This window comes from Salvelinus fontinalis, unplaced genomic scaffold (genome assembly GCF_029448725.1).
Source record: "Salvelinus fontinalis isolate EN_2023a unplaced genomic scaffold, ASM2944872v1 scaffold_0136, whole genome shotgun sequence".
Taxonomy (NCBI): domain Eukaryota; kingdom Metazoa; phylum Chordata; class Actinopteri; order Salmoniformes; family Salmonidae; genus Salvelinus; species Salvelinus fontinalis.
Genome location: NW_026600345.1, coordinates 5,097 through 27,500, shown reverse-complemented (window position 1 = coordinate 27,500; position 22,404 = coordinate 5,097). Strand labels below are relative to the sequence as shown.

The 22,404-nt window shown below is 50.0% G+C and overlaps 1 protein-coding gene across 1 annotated transcript in view; it reads left to right on the top strand.

Moving 5' to 3' along the window:
* LOC129843435 (ribosomal protein S6 kinase alpha-6) overlaps positions 1-21,192 on the top strand; it is a gene marked incomplete at its 3' end in the record, with an annotated part of 70,574 nt that extends 49,382 nt beyond the window's left edge. Inside the window, 4 exon segments of the mRNA XM_055912154.1 lie at positions 3,903-3,992; positions 10,911-11,069; positions 14,986-15,147; positions 20,998-21,192. Of these exon segments, the coding sequence (XP_055768129.1) occupies positions 3,903-3,992; positions 10,911-11,069; positions 14,986-15,147; positions 20,998-21,192 (606 nt within the window).
* Positions 21,193-22,404: the final 1,212 nt, after the last annotated feature.

The window sequence follows — 22,404 nt, the reverse complement described above, 5'->3', positions numbered from 1 at the left end:
CTTCTACCCCCAAGCCATTAGACTGCTGAACAGCTTCTACCCCCAAGTCATTAGACTGCTGAACAGCTTCTACCCCCAAGCCATTAGACTGCTGAACAGCTTCTACCCCCAAGCCATTAGACTGCTGAACAGCTTCTACCCCCAAGTCATTAGACTGCTGAACAGCTTCTACCCCCAAGCCATTAGACTGCTGAACAGCTTCTACCCCCAAGCCATTAGACTGCTGAACAGCTTCTACCCCCAAGCCATTAGACTGCTGAACAGCTTCTACCCCCAAGCCATTAGACTGCTGAACAGCTTCTACCCCCAAGCCATTAGACTGCTGAACAGCTTCTACCCCCAAGCCATTAGACTGCTGAACAGCTTCTACCCCCAAGCCATTAGACTGCTGAACAGCTTCTACCCCCAAGCCATTAGACTGCTGAACAGCTTCTACCCCCAAGCCATTAGACTGCTGAACAGCTTCTACCCCCATCAGACTGCTGAACAGCTTCTACCCCCATCAGACTGCTGAACAGCTTCTACCCCCATCAGACTGCTGAACAGCTTCTACCCCCATCAGACTGCTGAACAGCTTCTACCCCCATCAGACTGCTGAACAGCTTCTACCCCCATCAGACTGCTGAACAGCTTCTACCCCCATCAGACTGCTGAACAGCTTCTACCCCCATCAGACTGCTGAACAGCTTCTACCCCCATCAGACTGCTGAACAGCTTCTACCCCCATCAGACTGCTGAACAGCTTCTACCCCCATCAGACTGCTGAACAGCTTCTACCCCCATCAGACTGCTGAACAGCTTCTACCCCCAAGCCATCAGACTGCTGAACAGCTTCTACCCCCATCAGACTGCTGAACAGCTTCTACCCCCATCAGACTGCTGAACAGCTTCTACCCCCATCAGACTGCTTAACAGCTTCTACCCCCAAGCCATCAGACTGCTGAACAGCTTCTACCCCCATCAGACTGCTGAACAGCTTCTACCCCCATCAGACTGCTGAACAGCTTCTACCCCCATCAGACTCCTGAACAGCGTCTACCCCCAAACCATCAGACTGCTGAACAGCTTCTACCCCCATCAGACTCCTGAACAGCTTCTACCCCCATCAGACTCCTGAACAGCTTCTACCCCCAAGCCATCAGACTGCTGAACAGCTTCTACCCCCAAACCATCAGACTCCTGAACAGCTTCTACCCCCAAACCATCAGACTGCTGAACAGCTTCTACCCCCAAGCCATCAGACTGCTGAACAGCTTCTACCCCCAAGCCATCAGACTGCTGAACAGCTTCTACCCCCAAACCATCAGACTGCTGAACAGCTTCTACCCCCAAGCCTTCAGACTGCTGAACAGCTTCTACCCCCAAGCCATCAGACTGCTGAACAGCTTCTACCCCCAAACCATCAGACTGCTGAACAGCTTCTACCCCCAAGCCATTAGACTCCTGAACAGCTTCTACCCCCATTAGACTGCTGAACAGCTTCTACCCCCAAGCCATTAGACTGCTGAACAGCTTCTACCCCCAAGCCATTAGACTGCTGAACAGCTTCTACCCCCAAGCCATTAGACTGCTGAACAGCTTCTACCCCCAAGCCATTAGACTGCTGAACAGCTTCTACCCCCAAGTCATTAGACTGCTGAACAGCTTCTACCCCCAAGCCATTAGACTGCTGAACAGCTTCTACCCCCAAGCCATTAGACTGCTGAACAGCTTCTACCCCCAAGCCATTAGACTGCTGAACAGCTTCTACCCCCAAGCCATTAGACTGCTGAACAGCTTCTACCCCCAAGTCATTAGACTGCTGAACAGCTTCTACCCCCAAGCCATTAGACTGCTGAACAGCTTCTACCCCCAAGTCATTAGACTGCTGAACAGCTTCTACCCCCAAGCCATTAGACTGCTGAACAGCTTCTACCCCCAAGCCATTAGACTGCTGAACAGCTTCTACCCCCAAGCCATTAGACTGCTGAACAGCTTCTACCCCCAAGCCATTAGACTGCTGAACAGCTTCTACCCCCAAGCCATTAGACTGCTGAACAGCTTCTACCCCCAAGCCATTAGACTGCTGAACAGCTTCTACCCCCATCAGACTGCTGAACAGCTTCTACCCCCATCAGACTGCTGAACAGCTTCTACCCCCATCAGACTGCTGAACAGCTTCTACCCCCATCAGACTGCTGAACAGCTTCTACCCCCATCAGACTGCTGAACAGCTTCTACCCCCATCAGACTGCTGAACAGCTTCTACCCCCATCAGACTGCTGAACAGCTTCTACCCCCATCAGACTGCTGAACAGCTTCTACCCCCATCAGACTGCTGAACAGCTTCTACCCCCATCAGACTGCTGAACAGCTTCTACCCCCATCAGACTGCTGAACAGCTTCTACCCCCATCAGACTGCTGAACAGCTTCTACCCCCATCAGACTGCTGAACAGCTTCTACCCCCAAGCCATCAGACTGCTGAACAGCTTCTACCCCCATCAGACTGCTTAACAGCTTCTACCCCCAAGCCATCAGACTGCTGAACAGCTTCTACCCCCATCAGACTGCTGAACAGCTTCTACCCCCATCAGACTGCTGAACAGCTTCTACCCCCATCAGACTGCTGAACAGCTTCTACCCCCATCAGACTCCTGAACAGCTTCTACCCCCAAACCATCAGACTGCTGAACAGCTTCTACCCCCATCAGACTCCTGAACAGCTTCTACCCCCATCAGACTCCTGAACAGCTTCTACCCCCAAGCCATCAGACTCCTGAACAGCTTCTACCCCCAAGCCATCAGACTGCTGAACAGCTTCTACCCCCAAACCATCAGACTCCTGAACAGCTTCTACCCCCAAACCATCAGACTGCTGAACAGCTTCTACCCCCAAGCCATCAGACTGCTGAACAGCTTCTACCCCCAAACCATCAGACTGCTGAACAGCTTCTACCCCCAAGCCTTCAGACTGCTGAACAGCTTCTACCCCCAAGCCATCAGACTCCTGAACAGCTTCTCCCCCCAAGCCATTAGACTGGTGAACAGCTTCTACCCCCAAGCCATTAACCTGCTGAACAGCTTCTACCCCCAAGCCATCAGACTGCTGAACAGCTTCTACCCCCAAACCATCAGACTGCTGAACAGCTTCTACCCCCAAGCCATTAGACTCCTGAACAGCTTCTACCCCCAAGCCATTAACCTGCTGAACAGCTTCTACCCCCAAACCATCAGACTGCTGAACAGCTTCTACCCCCATCAGACTACTGAACAGCTTCTACCTCCAAGCCATTAGACTCTCTAGCGACACCTTGTCTGGGTTAGGGGAGGGTTCGGTTTACTTGGCTCACCGCGCTCTAGCGACACCTTGCCTGGGTTAGGGGAGGGTTCGGTTTACTTGGCTCACCGCGCTCTAGCGACACCTTGTCTGGGTTAGGGGAGGGTTCGGTTTACTTGGCTCACCGCGCTCTAGCGACACCTTGCCTGGGTTAGGGGAGGGTTCGGTTTACTTGGCTCACCGCGCTCTAGCGACACCTTGTCTGGGTTAGGGGAGGGTTCGGTTTACTTGGCTCACCGCGCTCTAGCGACACCTTGTCTGGGTTAGGGGAGGGTTCGGTTTACTTGGCTCACCGCGCTCTAGCGACACCTTGCCTGGGTTAGGGGAGGGTTCGGTCGTCAGTTTAACAGTGTTTCCTTTGACACATGCTTCCGGGTTAAGCGGGTGGATGTTAATGAGCGTGGTTTGGCGGGTCATGTTTCGGAGGCTCGACCTTCGACCTTCATGACTCGACCTTCGCCTCTCCTGAGCCCTCCGGGGAGTTGCGGTGTTGAGGGTGAAAAAATTATGTAACCGAAGTCAAGTCAAAGTATCCAACCTAACCTGTACTAACTAGATACTCACCTGAATGTCTGTCTTTCTAGATAATAGATAAGGGTAAGAGGGATCCATCGGAGGAGATTGAGATTCTGATGAGATACGCACAGCACCCCAACATCATCACACTCAAAGATGTAAGTACTGTAGCCCAAACTGTTACTGTTAGCCCTAAACTGTTACATTTACATATGAGTAATTTAGCAGATGCTCTTATTTAGAGCGACTTATAGTTAGTGCATTCCTCTTAAAATGCCTTGGTCCTGTGTGAAAATGTATCCCCTCACTACTGTAAGTCACTCGGGTTAACAGTGTCTGCTAAATGACAAATGTAAGTGTAGGTGGGACAACCACATATCACATTCACCAAGGACAGAGAGAGGGGTAACAAGTAGCTATCACCAAGGACATAGAGAGGGGTAACAAGTAGCTATCACCAAGGACATAGAGAGGGGTAACAAGTAGCTATCACCAAGGACAGAGAGAGGGGTAACAAGTAGCTATCACCAAGGACAGAGAGAGGGGTAACAGGTAGCTATCACCAAGGACAGAGAGAGGGGTAACAGGTAGCTATCACCAAGGACAGAGAGAGTGGTAACAGGTAGCTATCACCAAGGACAGAGAGAGGGGTAACAGGTAGCTATCACCAAGGACATTGAGAGGGGTAACAAGTAGCTATCACCAAGGACAGAGAGAGGGGTAACAAGTAGCTATCACCAAGGACAGAGAGAGGGGTAACAAGTAGCTATCACCAAGGACATTGAGAGGGGTAACAAGTAGCTATCACCAAGGACAGAGAGAGGGGTAACAGGTAGCTATCACCAAGGACAGAGAGAGGGGTAACAGGTAGCTATCACCAAGGACAGAGAGAGGGGTAACAGGTAGCTATCACCAAGGACAGAGAGAGGGGTAACAAGTAGCTATCACCAAGGACATTGAGAGGGGTAACAGGTAGCTATCACCAAGGATAGAGAGAGGGGTAACAAGTAGCTATCACCAAGGACATAGAGAGTGGTATCAAGTAGCTATCACCAAGGACATTGAGAGGGGTAACAGGTAGCTATCACCAAGGACAGAGAGAGGGGTAACAGGTAGCTATCACCAAGGACAGAGAGAGGGGTAACAAGTAGCTATCACCAAGGACAGAGAGAGGGGTAACAGGTAGCTATCACCAAGGACAGAGAGAGGGGTAAGAAGTAGCTATCACCAAGGTCAGAGAGAGGGGTAACAGGTAGCTATCACCAAGGACATTGAGAGGGGTAACAGGTAGCTATCACCAAGGACAGAGAGAGGGGTAAGAAGTAGCTATCACCAAGGACAGAGAGAGGGGTAACAGGTAGCTATCACCAAGGACAGAGAGAGTGGTATCAAGTAGCTATCACCAAGGACAGAGAGAGGGGTAACAAGTAGCTATCACCAAGGACAGAGAGAGTGGTATCAAGTAGCTATCACCAAGGACATTGAGAGGGGTAACAAGTAGCTATCACCAAGGACATTGAGAGGGGTAACAAGTAGCTATCACCAAGGACATTGAGAGGGGTAACAAGTAGCTATCACCAAGGACATTGAGAGGGGTAACAAGTAGCTATCACCAAGGACATTGAGAGGGGTAACAGGTAGCTATCACCAAGGACAGAGAGAGGGGTAACAGGTAGCTATCACCAAGGACAGAGAGAGGGGTAACAAGTAGCTATCACCAAGGACATTGAGAGGGGTAACAAGTAGCTATCACCAAGGACAGAGAGAGGGGTAACAGGTAGCTATCACCAAGGACATTGAGAGGGGTAACAAGTAGCTATCACCAAGGACAGAGAGAGGGGTAACAAGTAGCTATCACCAAGGACAGAGAGAGGGGTAACAAGTAGCTATCACCAAGGACATTGAGAGGGGTAACAAGTAGCTATCACCAAGGACAGAGAGAGGGGTAACAAGTAGCTATCACCAAGAACAGAGAGAGGGGTAACAAGTAGCTATCACCAAGGACATTGAGAGGGGTAACAGGTAGCTATCACCAAGGACAGAGAGAGGGGTAACAGGTAGCTATCACCAAGGACAGAGAGAGGGGTAACAAGTAGCTATCACCAAGGACATTGAGAGGGGTAACAGGTAGCTATCACCAAGGACATAGAGAGTGGTAACAAGTAGCTATCACCAAGGACATTGAGAGGGGTAACAAGTAGCTATCACCAAGGACATTGAGAGGGGTAACAGGTAGCTATCACCAAGGACAGAGAGAGGGGTAACAAGTAGCTATCACCAAGGACATTGAGAGGGGTAACAGGTAGCTATCACCAAGGACAGAGAGAGGGGTAAGAAGTAGCTATCACCAAGGACAGAGAGAGGGGTAACAGGTAGCTATCACCAAGGACAGAGAGAGTGGTATCAAGTAGCTATCACCAAGGACAGAGAGAGGGGTAACAAGTAGCTATCACCAAGGACAGAGAGAGTGGTAACAGGTAGCTATCCCCAAGGACATAGAGAGTGGTATCAGGTAGCTATCCCCAAGGACAGAGAGAGTGGTAACAGGTAGCTATCCCCAAGGACATAGAGAGTGGTAACAGGTAGCTATCACCAAGGACATAGAGAGGAGTAACAGGTAGCTATCACCAAGGACAGAGAGAGGGGTAACAGGTAGCTATCACCAAGGACAGAGAGAGTGGTAACAGGTAGCTATCACCAAGGACATTGAGAGGGGTAACAGGTAGCTATCACCAAGGACAGAGAGAGGGGTAACAGGTAGCTATCACCAAGGACAGAGAGAGGGGTAACAGGTAGCTATCACCAAGGACAGAGAGAGGGGTAAGAAGTAGCTATCACCAAGGACAGAGAGAGTGGTATCAAGTAGCTATCATTCCAAAATCATGGGTATTAATATGGAGTTGGTCCCCCCTCATTTGCTGCTATAACAGCCTCCACTCTTCTGGGAAGGCTTTCCACTAGATGTTGGAACATTGCTGCTATAACAGCCTCCACTCTTCTGGGAAGGCTTTCCACTAGATGTTGGAACATTGCTGCTATAACAGCCTCCACTCTTCTGGGAAGGCTTTCCACTAGATGTTGGAACATTGCTGCTATAACAGCCTCCACTCTTCTGGGAAGGCTTTCCACTAGATGTTGGAACATTGCTGCTATAACAGCCTCCACTCTTCTGGGAAGGCTTTCCACTAGATGTTGGAACATTGCTGCTATAACAGCCTCCACTCTTCTGGGAAGGCTTTCCACTAGATGTTGGAACATTGCTGCTATAACAGCCTCCACTCTTCTGGGAAGGCTGTCCACTAGATGTTGGAACATTGCTGCTATAACAGCCTCCACTCTTCTGGGAAGGCTTTCCACTAGATGTTGGAACATTGCTGCTATAACAGCCTCCACTCTTCTGGGAAGGCTTTCCACTAGATGTTGGAACATTGCTGCTATAACAGCCTCCACTCTTCTGGGAAGGCTTTCCACTAGATGTTGGAACATTGCTGCTATAACAGCCTCCACTCTTCTGGGAAGGCTTTCCACTAGATGTTGGAACATTGCTGCTATAACAGCCTCCACTCTTCTGGGAAGGCTTTCCTCTAGATGTTGGAACATTGCTGTTATAACAGCCTCCACTCTTCTGGGAAGGCTGTCCACTAGATGTTGGAACATTGCTGCTATAACAGCCTCCACTCTTCTGGGAAGGCTTTCCACTAGATGTTGGAACATTGCTGTGGGGATTTGCTTCCATTCAGCCACAAGAGCATTAGTGAGGTCGGCACTGATGTTTGGGGCAATTAGGCCCAGCTCACAGTCGGAACAACTCTATAGAACAACTCTATAGAACAACTCTGCAGAACAACTCTATAGAACAACTCTATAGAACAACTCTGTAGAACAACTCTATAGAACAACTCTATAGAACAACTCTATAGAACAACTCTGTAGAACAACTCTATAGAACAACTCTGTAGAACAACTCTGTAGAACAACTCTATAGAACAACTCTATAGAACAACTCTATAGAACAACTCTATAGAACAACTCCGCAGAACAACTCTATAGAACAACTCTATAGAACAACACTATAGAACAACACTATAGAACAACTCTGTAGAACAACTCTGCAGAACAACTCTATAGAACAACTCTATAGAACAACTCTATAGAACAACTCTATAGAACAACTCTATAGAACAACTCCGCAGAACAACACTATAGAACAACTCTGTAGAACAACTCTGCAGAACAACTCTACAGAACAACTCTATAGAACAACTCTATAGAACAACTCTATAGAACAACTCTATAGAACAACTCTATAGAACAACTCTATAGAACAACTCTATAGAACAACTCCGCAGAACAACTCTATAGAACAACTCTATAGAACAACTCTATAGAACAACTCTGCAGAACAACTCTATAGAACAACTCTATAGAACAACTCTGTAGAACAACTCTATAGAACAACTCTGTAGAACAACTCTATAGAACAACTCTATAGAACAACTCTGCAGAACAACTCTATAGAACAACTCTATAGAACAACTCTATAGAACAACTCTATAGAACAACTCTATAGAACAACTCTATAGAACAACTCTATAGAACAACTCTGCAGAACAACTCTATAGAACAACTCTATAGAACAACTCTATAGAACAACTCTATAGAACAACTCTATAGAACAACTCTATAGAACAACTCTATAGAACAACTCTATAGAACAACTCTCTAGAACAACTCTCTAGAACAACTCTCTAGAACAACTCTATAGAACAACTCTATAGAACAACTCTATAGAACAACTCTATAGAACAACTCTATAGAACAACTCTGTAGAACAACTCTGTAGAACAACTCTATAGAACAACTCCACAGAACAACTCCACAGAACAACTCCATAGAACAACTCTATAGAACAACTCTATAGAACAACTCTGTAGAACAACTCTGTAGAACAACTCTGTAGAACCACTCTATAGAACAACTCTATAGAACAACTCTATAGAACAACTCTATAGAACAACTCTATAGAACAACTCTATAGAACAACTCTATAGAACAACTCTATAGAACAACTCTATAGAACAACTCTATAGAACAACTCTATAGAACAACTCTATAGAACAACTCTGCAGAACAACTCTATAGAACAACTCTATAGAACAACTCTGTAGAACAACTCTATAGAACAACTCTGTAGAACAACTCTGTAGAACAACTCTGTAGAACAACTCCGCAGAACAACTCCGCAGAACAACTCTATAGAACAACTCTATAGAACAACTCCGCAGAACAACTCTATAGAACAACTCTATAGAACAACTCTGTAGAACAACTGTAGAACAACTCTATAGAACAAGTCTATAGAACTGTCTTTGTTTCGGCGATGGTCTTAGTTTTGAGAAAATAGAGGTCTGAAGTGCTAATACTAATTGCCAAACTGTTACCGTACCCTTAAACTGTTACCGTACCCCTAAACTGTTACTGTACCCTTACTGTTACCGTACCCCTAAACTGTTACTGTACCCCTAAACTGTTACTCTACCCCTTAACTGTTACCGTACCCCTAAACTGTTACCGTACCCCTAAACTGTTACTCTACCCCTTAACTGTTACCGTACCCTTAAACTGTTACCGTACCCCTAAACTGTTACTCTACCCCTAAACTGTTACTCTACCCCTAAACTGTTACTCTACCCCTAAACTGTTACCGTACCCCTAAACTGTTACTCTACCCCTAAACTGTTACTCTACCCCTAAACTGTTACTCTACCCCTAAACTGTTACCGTACCCTTAAACTGTTACCGTACCCCTAAACTGTTACCGTACCCCTAAACTGTTACCGTACCCCTAAACTGTTACCGTACCCCTAAACTGTTACCGTACCCCTAAACTGTTACCGTACCCCTAAACTGTTACTCTACCCCTAAACTGTTACCGTACCCTTAAACTGTTACCGTACCCCTAAACTGTTACCGTACCCCTAAACTGTTACCGTACCCCTAAACTGTTACCGTACCCCTAAACTGTTACCGTACCCCTAAACTGTTACCGTACCCCTAAACTGTTACCGTACCCCTAAACTGTTACCGTACCCCTAAACTGTTACCGTACCCCTAAACTGTTACCGTACCCCTAAACTGTTACCGTACCCCTAAACTGTTACCGTACCCCTAAACTGTTACCGTACCCCTAAACTGTTACCGTACCCTTAAACTGTTACCGTACCCTTAAACTGTTACCGTACCCTTAAACTGTTACCGTACCCTTAAACTGTTACCGTACCCCTAAACTGTTACCGTACCCCTAAACTGTTACCGTACCCCTAAACTGTTACCGTACCCCTAAACTGTTACTCTACCCCTAAACTGTTACTCTACCCCTAAACTGTTACTCTACCCCTAAACTGTTACTCTACACCTAAACTGTTACCGTACCCCTAAACTGTTACCGTACCCCTAAACTGTTACCGTACCCCTAAACTGTTACCGTACCCCTAAACTGTTACTGTACCCTTACTGTTACCGTACCCCTAAACTGTTACCGTACCCCTAAACTGTTACCGTACCCCTAAACTGTTACCGTACCCCTAAACTGTTACCGTACCCCTAAACTGTTACCGTACCCCTAAACTGTTACCGTACCCCTAAACTGTTACTGTACCCCTAAACTGTTACTGTACCCCTAAACTGTTACTCTACCCCTAAACTGTTACCGTACCCCTAAACTGTTACCGTACCCCTAAACGGTTACTCTACCCCTAAACTGTTACTCTACCCCTAAACTGTTACCGTACCCCTAAACTGTTACCGGACCCCTAAACTGTTACCGGACCCCTAAACTGTTACCGGACCCCTAAACTGTTACCGTACCCCTAAACTGTTACCGTACCCCTAAACTGTTACTGGACCCCTAAACTGTTACCGTACCCACAAACTGTTACCGTACCCACAAACTGGGTCTCTGTCTGTATGTATTCCGTTTGTACTGACAGCTCAGTGTATTAACGTGTGTGTGTGTGTGTGTGTGTGTGTGTGTGTGTGTGTGTGTGTGTGTGTGTGTGTGTGTGTGTGTGTGTTAGGTGTATGACGAGGGCAGGTATGTGTATGTGGTAACAGAACTGATGAAGGGAGGAGAGTTGCTGGATAAGATCCTCAGACAGAAGTTCTTCTCAGAGAGAGAAGCAAGCTCTGTTCTCTACACTATTACCAAGACTGTCCACTACCTGCACTGTCAAGGGGTAAGACTGAGACACAGTATGAAGAAACAAACATCTACACATGTGTAACACACTGTAGACTGGCGTAAGACTGACCCGCCTTGGGACCCGCCTTTTCAAAACTTTTGTCTAACATCTCTCTCTCCTCCCTTCCATCCTCTCTCCCTCCCGCTTCCTCTCTACCTCCCTCTTCCTCTCTACCTCCTATCCTTCCTCCCTCCCTCCCTCCCACCCCCCTCCTCCCCCTTCTCCTCCCTCTATCCATCCTCTTTCCTGTTTTTCCTCTCTCTCGCCCACCCTCTCGCCTCCTCTCTCTCTCTCTCTCTCGCTCCTCTTCCCTCTCTCTCGCTCCTCTCTCTCGCTCCTCTTCCCTCTCGCTCGCTCCTCTTCCCCCTCTCTCGCTCCTCTTCCCTCTCTCTCGCTCGCTCCTCTTCCCTCTCTCTCGCTCGCTCCTCTTCCCTCTCTCTCGCTCGCTCCTCTTCCCTCTCTCTCGCTCGCTCCTCTTCCCTCTCTCTCGCTCGCTCCTCTTCCCTCTCTCTCTCTCGCTCCTCTTCCCTCTCTCTCGCTCGCTCCTCTTCCCTCTCTCTCTCTCGCTCCTCTTCCCTCTCTCTCGCTCGCTCCTCTTCCCCCTCTCTCGCTCGCTCCTCTTCCCTCTCTCTCTCTCGCTCCTCTTCCCCCTCTCTCGCTCGCTCCTCTTCCCCCTCTCTCGCTCCTCTCTCTCGCTCGCTCCTCTTCCCTCTCTCTCGCTCGCTCCTCTTCCCTCTCTCTCTCTCGCTCCTCTTCCCCCTCTCTCGCTCGCTCCTCTTCCCTCTCTCTCGCTCGCTCCTCTTCCCCCTCTCTCGCTCCTCTTCCCTCTCTCTCGCTCGCTCCTCTTCCCTCTCTCTCTCTCGCTCCTCTTCCCCCTCTCTCGCTCGCTCCTCTTCCCTCTCTCTCTCTCGCTCCTCTTCCCCCTCTCTCGCTCGCTCCTCTTCCCCCTCTCTCGCTCCTCTCTCTCGCTCGCTCCTCTTCCCTCTCTCTCTCTCGCTCCTCTTCCCTCTCTCTCGCTCGCTCCTCTTCCCTCTCTCTCGCTCGCTCCTCTTCCCTCTCTCTCGCTCGCTCCTCTTCCCCCTCTCTCGCTCGCTCCTCTTCCCTCTCTCTCGCTCGCTCCTCTTCCCCCTCTCTCGCTCGCTCCTCTTCCCTCTCTCTCGCTCCTCTTCCCTCTCTCTCGCTCGCTCCTCTTCCCTCTCTCTCGCTCGCTCCTCTTCCCTCTCTCTCGCTCGCTCCTCTTCCCTCTCTCTCGCTCGCTCCTCTTCCCTCTCTCTCTCTCGCTCCTCTTCCCCCTCTCTCGCTCGCTCCTCTTCCCTCTCTCTCGCTCGCTCCTCTTCCCTCTCTCTCGCTCGCTCCTCTTCCCTCTCTCTCTCTCGCTCCTCTTCCCCCTCTCTCGCTCGCTCCTCTTCCCTCTCTCTCGCTCGCTCCTCTTCCCCCTCTCTCGCTCCTCTTCCCTCTCTCTCGCTCGCTCCTCTTCCCTCTCTCTCTCTCGCTCCTCTTCCCTCTCTCTCGCTCGCTCCTCTTCCCTCTCTCTCGCTCGCTCCTCTTCCCTCTCTCTCGCTCGCTCCTCTTCCCCCTCTCTCGCTCCTCTTCCCTCTCTCTCGCTCCTCTTCCCTCTCTCTCTCTCGCTCCTCTTCCCTCTCTCTCGCTCGCTCCTCTTCCCTCTCTCTCGCTCGCTCCTCTTCCCTCTCTCTCGCTCGCTCCTCTTCCCTCTCTCTCGCTCGCTCCTCTTCCCTCTCTCTCGCTCGCTCCTCTTCCCTCTCTCTCGCTCGCTCCTCTTCCCTCTCTCTCGCTCGCTCCTCTTCCCCCTCTCTCGCTCCTCTTCCCTCTCTCTCGCTCGCTCCTCTTCCCCCTCTCTCGCTCCTCTTCCCTCTCTCTCTCTCGCTCCTCTTCCCTCTCTCTCGCTCCTCTCTCTCGCTCCTCTCTCTCGCTCCTCTCGCTCCTCTCTCTCGCTCCTCTTCCCTCTCTCTCGCTCCTCTTCCCTCTCTCTCGCTCGCTCCTCTTCCCTCTCTCTCGCTCGCTCCTCTTCCCTCTCTCTCGCTCGCTCCTCTTCCCTCTCTCTCTCTCGCTCCTCTTCCCTCTCTCTCTCTCGCTCCTCTTCCCCCTCTCTCGCTCGCTCCTCTTCCCTCTCTCTCGCTCGCTCCTCTTCCCTCTCTCTCGCTCGCTCCTCTTCCCTCTCTCTCGCTCGCTCCTCTTCCCTCTCTCTCTCTCGCTCCTCTTCCCCCTCTCTCGCTCGCTCCTCTTCCCTCTCTCTCGCTCGCTCCTCTTCCCCCTCTCTCGCTCCTCTTCCCTCTCTCTCGCTCGCTCCTCTTCCCTCTCTCTCGCTCGCTCCTCTTCCCTCTCTCTCTCTCGCTCCTCTTCCCTCTCTCTCGCTCGCTCCTCTTCCCTCTCTCTCGCTCGCTCCTCTTCCCTCTCTCTCGCTCGCTCCTCTTCCCTCTCTCTCGCTCGCTCCTCTTCCCTCTCTCTCGCTCGCTCCTCTTCCCTCTCTCTCGCTCGCTCCTCTTCCCTCTCTCTCGCTCGCTCCTCTTCCCTCTCTCTCTCTCGCTCCTCTTCCCTCTCTCTCTCTCGCTCCTCTTCCCCCTCTCTCGCTCGCTCCTCTTCCCTCTCTCTCGCTCGCTCCTCTTCCCTCTCTCTCGCTCGCTCCTCTTCCCTCTCTCTCTCTCGCTCCTCTTCCCCCTCTCTCGCTCGCTCCTCTTCCCTCTCTCTCGCTCGCTCCTCTTCCCCCTCTCTCGCTCCTCTTCCCTCTCTCTCGCTCGCTCCTCTTCCCTCTCTCTCTCTCGCTCCTCTTCCCTCTCTCTCGCTCGCTCCTCTTCCCTCTCTCTCGCTCGCTCCTCTTCCCTCTCTCTCGCTCGCTCCTCTTCCCCCTCTCTCGCTCCTCTTCCCTCTCTCTCGCTCCTCTTCCCTCTCTCTCTCTCGCTCCTCTTCCCTCTCGCTCGCTCCTCTTCCCTCTCTCTCTCTCGCTCCTCTTCCCTCTCTCTCGCTCGCTCCTCTTCCCTCTCTCTCGCTCGCTCCTCTTCCCTCTCTCTCGCTCGCTCCTCTTCCCTCTCTCTCGCTCGCTCCTCTTCCCCCTCTCTCGCTCCTCTTCCCTCTCTCTCGCTCGCTCCTCTTCCCTCTCTCTCGCTCGCTCCTCTTCCCTCTCTCTCGCTCGCTCCTCTTCCCCCTCTCTCGCTCCTCTTCCCTCTCTCTCGCTCGCTCCTCTTCCCCCTCTCTCGCTCCTCTTCCCTCTCTCTCTCTCGCTCCTCTTCCCTCTCTCTCGCTCCTCTCTCTCGCTCCTCTCTCTCGCTCCTCTCGCTCCTCTCTCTCGCTCCTCTTCCCTCTCTCTCGCTCCTCTTCCCTCTCTCTCGCTCGCTCCTCTTCCCTCTCTCTCGCTCGCTCCTCTTCCCTCTCTCTCGCTCGCTCCTCTTCCCTCTCTCTCTCTCGCTCCTCTTCCCCCTCTCTCTCTCGCTCCTCTTCCCTCTCTCTCGCTCGCTCCTCTTCCCCCTCTCTCGCTCCTCTTCCCTCTCTCTCGCTCGCTCCTCTTCCCCCTCTCTCGCTCCTCTTCCCTCTCTCTCTCTCGCTCCTCTTCCCTCTCTCTCGCTCCTCTCTCTCGCTCCTCTCTCTCGCTCCTCTCGCTCCTCTCTCTCGCTCCTCTTCCCTCTCTCTCGCTCCTCTTCCCTCTCTCTCGCTCGCTCCTCTTCCCTCTCTCTCGCTCGCTCCTCTTCCCTCTCTCTCGCTCGCTCCTCTTCCCCCTCTCTCGCTCCTCTTCCCTCTCTCTCTCTCGCTCCTCTCGCTCCTCTCTCTCGCTCCTCTTCCCTCTCTCTCTCTCGCTCCTCTTCCCCCTCTCTCGCTCGCTCCTCTTCCCTCTCTCTCGCTCGCTCCTCTTCCCTCTCTCTCGCTCGCTCCTCTTCCCTCTCCTTCCTCTCCCCTCTAGGTTGTCCATAGGGACTTAAAGCCCAGTAACATCCTCTATATGGACGACAGTGGGAACCCTGATTCTATCAGGATCTGTGATTTTGGTTTCTCCAAGCAGCTGAGAGGAGGAAACGGACTGCTACTAACACCATGTTACACAGCTAACTTTGTTGCTCCAGAGGTGAGAGAGAGGAGGAGGAAGAGAGAGGAAGAGAGAGAAAGCAGTGGGTTAGGAAGGTTAGAGGATTAGGAAGGGTGAAGTTGTAAAGTTAGGGTTGGGAAGGGTAACGTTGGAGAGTTTAGAAGGGTAACGTTGGAGAGTTGAGAAGGGTCACGTTGGAGGGTTGAGAAGGGTAACGTTGGAGGGTTGAGAAGGGTAACGTTGGAGAGTTGAGAAGGGTAACGTTGGAGGGTTGAGAAGGGTAACGTTGGAGGGTTGAGAAGGGTAACGTTGGAGAGTTGAGAAGGGTAACGTTGGAGGGTTGAGAAGGGTAACGTTGGAGAGTGGAGAAGGGTCACGTTGGAGAGTGGAGAAGGGTAACGTTGGAGAGTTGAGAAGGGTCACGTTGGAGAGTGGAGAAGGGTCACGTTGGAGAGTGGAGAAGGGTAACGTTGGAGAGTTTAGAAGGGTAACGTTGGAGAGTTGAGAAGGGTCACGTTGGAGGGTTGAGAAGGGTAACGTTGGAGAGTTGAGAAGGGTAACGTTGGAGAGTTGAGAAGGGTAACGTTGGAGAGTTGAGAAGGGTAACGTTGGAGAGTTGAGAAGGGTAACGTTGGAGGGTTGAGAAGGGTAACGTTGGAGAGTTGAGAAGGGTAACGTTGGAGGGTTGAGAAGGGTAACGTTGGAGGGTTGAGAAGGGTAACGTTGGAGAGTGGAGAAGGGTCACGTTGGAGAGTGGAGAAGGGTAACGTTGGAGAGTGGAGAAGGGTAACGTTGGAGAGTTGAGAAGGGTAACGTTGGAGAGTTGAGAAGGGTCACGTTGGAGAGTTGAGAAGGGTAACGTTTGAGAGTTGAGAAGGGTCACGTTGGAGAGTTGAGAAGGGTCACGTTGGAGAGTTGAGAAGGGTAAAGTTGGAGAGTTGAGAAGGGTAACGTTGGAGAGTTGAGAAGGGTAACGTTGGAGAGTTGAGAAGGGTAAAGTTGGAGAGTGGAGAAGGGTCACGTTGGAGAGTGGAGAAGGGTAACGTTGGAGAGTTGAGAAGGGTAACGTTGGAGAGTGGAGAAGGGTAACGTTGGAGAGTTGAGAAGGGTAACGTTGGAGAGTTGAGAAGGGTCACGTTGGAGAGTGGAGAAGGGTCACGTTGGAGAGTGGAGAAGGGTCACGTTGGAGAGTGGAGAAGGGTCACGTTGGAGAGTGGAGAAGGGTCACGTTGGAGAGTGGAGAAGGGTCACGTTGGAGAGTGGAGAAGGGTAACGTTGGAGAGTGGAGAAGGGTAACGTTGGAGAGTGGAGAAGGGTCACGTTGGAGAGTGGAGAAGGGTCACGTTGGAGAGTTGAGAAGGGTAAAGTTGGAGAGTTGAGAAGGGTAACGTTGGAGAGTTGAGAAGGGTAACGTTGGAGAGTTGAGAAGGGTCACGTTGGAGAGTTGAGAAGGGTCACGTTGGAGAGTTGAGAAGGGTAACGTTGGAGAGTTGAGAAGGGTAACGTTGGAGAGTGGAGAAGGGTCACGTTGGAGAGTGGAGAAGGGTCACGTTGGAGAGTGGAGAAGGGTCACGTTGGAGAGTGGAGAAGGGTCACGTTGGAGAGTGGAGAAGGGTCACGTTGGAGAGTGGAGAAGGGTCACGTTGGAGAGTGGAGAAGGGTCACGTTGGAGAGTGGAGAAGGGTCACGTTGGAGAGTGGAGAAGGGTCACGTTGGAGAGTGGAGAAGGGTCACGTTGGAGAATGGAGAAGGGTCACGTTGGAGAGTGGAGAAGGGTCACGTTGGAGAGTGGAGAAGGGTCACGTTGGAGAGTGGAGAAGGGTCACGTTGGAGAGTGGAGAAGGGTCACGTTGGAGAATGGAGAAGGGTCACGTTGGAGAGTGGAGAAGGGTCACGTTGGAGAGTGGAGAAGGGTCACGTTGGAGAGTGGAGAAGGGTCACGTTGGAGAGTGGAGAAGGGTCACGTTGGAGAGTGGAGAAGGGTCACGTTGGAGAGTGGAGAAGGGTCACGTTGGAGAGTGGAGAAGGGTTCACGTTGGAGAGTGGAGAAGGGTCACGTTGGAGAGTGGAGAAGGGTCACGTTGGAGAGTTGAGAAGGGTAACGTTGGAGAGTTGAGAAGGGTTGGCATTAGGAAGGTAAAGTTAGGGTTGGCATTAGGAAGGTAAAGTTAGGGTTGGCATTAGGAAGGTAAAGGTAGGGTTGGCATTAGGAAGGTAAAGTTAGGGTTGGCATTAGGAAGGTAAAGTTAGGGTTGGCATTAGGAAGGTAAAGTTAGGGTTGGCATTAGGAAGGTAAAGTTAGGGTTGGCATTAGGAAGGGTAAAGTTAGGGTTGGCATTAGGAAGGGTAAAGTTAGGGTTGGCATTAGGAAGGTAAAGTTAGGGTTGGCATTAGGAAGGTAAAGTTAGGGTTGGCATTAGGAAGGTAAAGTTAGGGTTGGCATTAGGAAGGTAAAGTTAGGGTTGGCATTAGGAAGGTAAAGTTAGGGTTGGCATTAGGAAGGTAAAGTTAGGGTTGGCATTAGGAAGGTAAAGTTAGGGTTGGCATTAGGAAGGTAAAGTTAGGGTTGGCATTAGGAAGGTAAAGTTAGGGTTGGCATTAGGAAGGTAAAGTTAGGGTTGGCATTAGGAAGGTAAAGTTAGGGTTGGCATTAGGAAGGTAAAGTTAGGGTTGGCATTAGGAAGGTAAAGTTAGGGTTGGCATTAGGAAGGTAAAGTTAGGGTTGGCATTAGGAAGGGTCAAGTTAGGGTTGGCATTAGGAAGGGTCAAGTTAGGGTTGGCATTAGGAAGGGTCAAGTTAGGGTTGGCATTAGGAAGGGTCAAGTTAGGGTTGGCATTAGGAAGGGTCAAGTTAGGGTTGGCATTAGGAAGGGTCAAGTTAGGGTTGGCATTAGGAATGGTGAAGTTAGATGGTTTGGGGTCATGAAGGGTGAAGTTAGATGGTTTGGGGTCATGAAGGGTGAAGTTAGATGGTTTAGGGTCATGAAGGGTGAAGATAGATGGTTTAGGGTCATGAAGGGTGAAGATAGATGGTTTGGGGTCATGAAGGGTGAAGTTAGATGGTTTGGGGTCATGAAGGGTGAAGATAGATGGTTTAGGGTCATGAAGGGTGAAGTTAGATGGTTTGGGGTCATGAAGGGTGAAGTTAGATGGTTTGGGGTCATGAAGGGTGAAGTTAGATGGTTTGGGGTCATGAAGGGTGAAGTTAGATGGTTTGGGGTCATGAAGGGTGAAGTTAGATGGTTTGGGGTCATGAAGGGTGAAGTTAGGTGGTTTGGGGTCATGAAGGGTGAAGATAGATGGTTTGGGGTCATGAAGGGTGAAGTTAGATGGTTTGGGGTCATGAAGGGTGAAGTTAGATGGTTTGGGGTCATGAAGGGTGAAGATAGATGGTTTTGGGTCATGAAGGGTGAAGTTAGATGGTTTGGGGTCATGAAGGGTGAAGTTAGATGGTTTGGGGTCATGAAGGGTGAAGATAGATGGTTTGGGGTCATGAAGGGTGAAGTTAGATGGTTTGGGGTCATGAAGGGTGAAGTTAGATGGTTTGGGGTCATGAAGGGTGAAGTTAGATGGTTTGGGGTCATGAAGGGTGAAGTTAGGTGGTTTAGGGTCATGAAGGGTGAAGTAAAGCAATCTGAGTGTTCTCTAGCCCCTTACCTGTACTGAGTTTGTTGTCTTTCTCTGTGTGTGTTTCTCTGTGTATGTCTCTCTCTGTGTATGTCTCTCTCTGTGTATGTCTCTCTGTATGTGTGTTTCTCTCTGTATGTGTGTTTCTCTCTGTATGTATGTCTGTCTCTGTATGTCTGTCTCTGTGTGTGTCTGTCTCTGTGTATGTCTCTCTCTGTGTGTGTCTGTCTCTGTGTATGTCTCTCTGTGTGTGTATGTCTCTCTGTGTGTGTATGTCTCTCTGTATGTATGTCTCTCTCTGTGTGTGTCTCTCTGTATGTATGTCTCTCTCTGTGTGTGTTTCTCTGTATGTATGTCTCTCTCTGTGTATGTCTCTCTGTGTGTGTATGTCTCTCTGTATGTATGTCTCTCTCTGTGTGTGTTTCTCTGTATGTATGTCTCTCTCTGTGTATGTCTCTCTGTGTGTGTATGTCTCTCTGTATGTATGTCTCTCTCTGTGTGTGTCTCTCTGTATGTATGTCTCTCTCTGTGTATGTCTCTCTCTGTGTATGTCTCTCTCTGTGTATGTCTCTCTCTGTGTATGTCTCTCTCTGTGTATGTCTGTTTCTGTGTGTGTCTTTCTCTGTATGTGTGTCTCTCTCTGTGTATGTCTCTCTCTGTGTATGTCTCTCTCTGTGTGTGTCTGTCTCTGTGTATGTCTGTCTCTGTGTATGTCTGTCTCTGTGTATGTCTCTCTGTGTGTGTATGTCTCTCTGTGTGTGTCTCTCTGTATGTATGTCTCTCTGTATGTATGTCTCTCTCTGTGTGTGTTTCTCTGTATGTATGTCTCTCTCTGTGTATGTCTGTCTCTGTGTGTGTCTCTCTCTGTATGTATGTCTCTCTGTATGTATGTCTCTCTCTGTGTATGTCTCTCTCTGTGTGTCTGTCTCTGTGTATGTCTCTCTCTGTGTATGTCTGTCTCTGTGTGTGTCTTTCTCTGTATGTGTGTCTCTCTCTGTGTGTGTCTCTCTCTGTGTGTGTCTCTCTCTGTGTGTGTCTCTCTCTGTGTGTGTCTCTCTGTGTGTATGTCTGTCTCTGTGTATGTCTCTCTCTGTGTGTGTTTCTCTGTATGTATGTCTCTCTCTGTGTATGTCTCTCTCTGTGTGTGTCTGTCTCTGTGTGTGTTTCTCTGTGTATGTCTCTCTGTATGTATGTCTCTCTCTGTGTATGTCTCTCTCTGTGTATGTCTGTCTCTGTGTATGTCTCTCTCTGTGTGTGTCTGTCTCTGTGTGTGTCTTTCTCTGTATGTGTGTCTCTCTCTATGTGTGTCTCTCTCTATGTGTGTCTCTCTCTGTGTATGTCTCTCTCTGTGTATGTCTGTCTCTGTGTGTGTCTGTCTCTGTGTGTGTCTGTCTCTGTGTGTGTCTCTCTCTGTGTATGTCTGTCTCTGTGTATGTCTCTCTCTGTGTATGTCTCTCTCTGTGTATGTCTCTCTCTGTGTATGTCTCTCTCTGTGTATGTCTCTCTCTGTGTGTGTCTCTCTCTGTGTGTGTTTCTCTGTGTATGTCTCTCTGTATGTGTGTTTCTCTCTGTATGTATGTCTGTCTCTGTGTGTGTTTCTCTGTGTATGTCTCTCTGTATGTATGTCTCTCTGTGTATGTCTCTGTGTGTGTCTCTCTCTGTGTGTGTCTCTCTCTGTGTGTGTCTCTCTCTGTGTGTGTCTCTCTCTGTGTGTGTCTCTCTCTGTGTGTGTCTGTCTCTGTGTCTGTCTCTGTGTATGTCTCTCTCTGTGTATGTCTGTCTCTGTGTCTCTCTCTGTGTGTGTCTCTCTCTGTGTGTGTCTCTCTCTGTGTGTGTCTCTCTCTGTGTGTGTCTGTCTCTGTGTGTGTCTGCCTCTGTGTATGTCTCTCTCTGTGTATGTCTGTCTCTGTGTCTGTCTCTGTGTATGTCTCTCTCTGTGTATGTCTCTCTCTGTATGTGTGTCTGTCTCTGTGTATGTCTCTCTCTGTGTGTGTGTCTGTCTCTGTGTGTGTCTGTCTCTGTGTGTGTCTGTCTCTGTGTATGTCTGTCTCTGTGTATGTCTCTCTGTATGTATGTCTCTCTGTGTATGTCTGTCTCTGTGTCTGTCTCTGTGTATGTCTCTCTCTGTGTATGTCTCTCTCTGTGTATGTCTCTCTCTGTATGTGTGTCTGTCTCTGTGTATGTCTCTCTCTGTGTGTGTCTGTCTCTGTGTGTGTCTCTCTCTGTGTGTCTCTCTCTGTGTATGTCTCTCTCTGTGTGTAGGTGCTGATGCGTCAGGGTTATGATGCAGCCTGTGATATCTGGAGTCTTGGAGTATTGTTATACACCATGTTAGCAGGATACACACCCTTCGCTAACGGCCCCAAGGACACACCCGAAGAGATCCTGTTGAGGATGGGGTCCGGGAAGTTCTCTCTGAGCGGTGGGAACTGGGACGTGGTGTCTGACAGCTCCAAGGTACACATACTGTTATCTACCATGCTGCTCTAGGACCTGTTATCTACCATGCTGCTGGTTGACCAGTCTGGTGTGTGTCTCTAGGACCTGTTATCTACCATGCTGCTGGTTGACCAGTCTGGTGTGTGTCTCTAGGACCTGTTATCTACCATGCTGCTCTAGGACCTGTTATCTACCATGCTGCTGGTTGACCAGTCTGGTGTGTGTCTCTAGGACCTGTTATCTACCATGCTGCTGGTTGACCAGTCTGGTGTGTGTCTCTAGGACCTGTTATCTACCATGCTGCTTGTTGACCAGTCTGGTGTGTGTCTCTAGGACCTGTTATCTACCATGCTGCTCTAGGACCTGTTATCTACCATGCTGCTCTAGGACCTGTTATCTACCATGCTGCTGGTTGACCAGTCTGGTGTGTGTCTCTAGGACCTGTTATCTACCATGCTGCTCTAGGACCTGTTATCTACCATGCTGCTCTAGGACCTGTTATCTACCATGCTGCTCTAGGACCTGTTATCTACCATGCTGCTCTAGGACCTGTTATCTACCATGCTGCTTGTTGACCAGTCTGGTGTGTGTCTCTAGGACCTGTTATCTACCATGCTGCTCTAGGACCTGTTATCTACCATGCTGCTTGTTGACCAGTCTGGTGTGTGTCTCTAGGACCTGTTATCTACCATGCTGCTGGTTGACCAGTCTGGTGTGTGTCTCTAGGACCTGTTATCTACCATGCTGCTCTAGGACCTGTTATCTACCATGCTGCTTGTTGACCAGTCTGGTGTGTGTCTCTAGGACCTGTTATCTACCATGCTGCTTGTTGACCAGTCTGGTGTGTGTCTCTAGGACCTGTTATCTACCATGCTGCTGGTTGACCAGTCTGGTGTGTGTCTCTAGGACCTGTTATCTACCATGCTGCTGGTTGACCAGTCTGGTGTGTGTCTCTAGGACCTGTTATCTACCATGCTGCTTATTGACCAGTCTGGTGTGTGTCTCTAGGACCTGTAATCTACCATGCTGCTTGTTGACCAGTCTGGTGTGTGTCTCTAGGACCTGTTATCTACCATGCTGCTTGTTGACCAGTCTGGTGTGTGTCTCTAGGACCTGTTATCTACCATGCTGCTGGTTGACCAGTCTGGTGTGTGTCTCTAGGACCTGTTATCTACCATGCTGCTTGTTGACCAGTCTGGTGTGTGTCTCTAGGACCTGTTATCTACCATG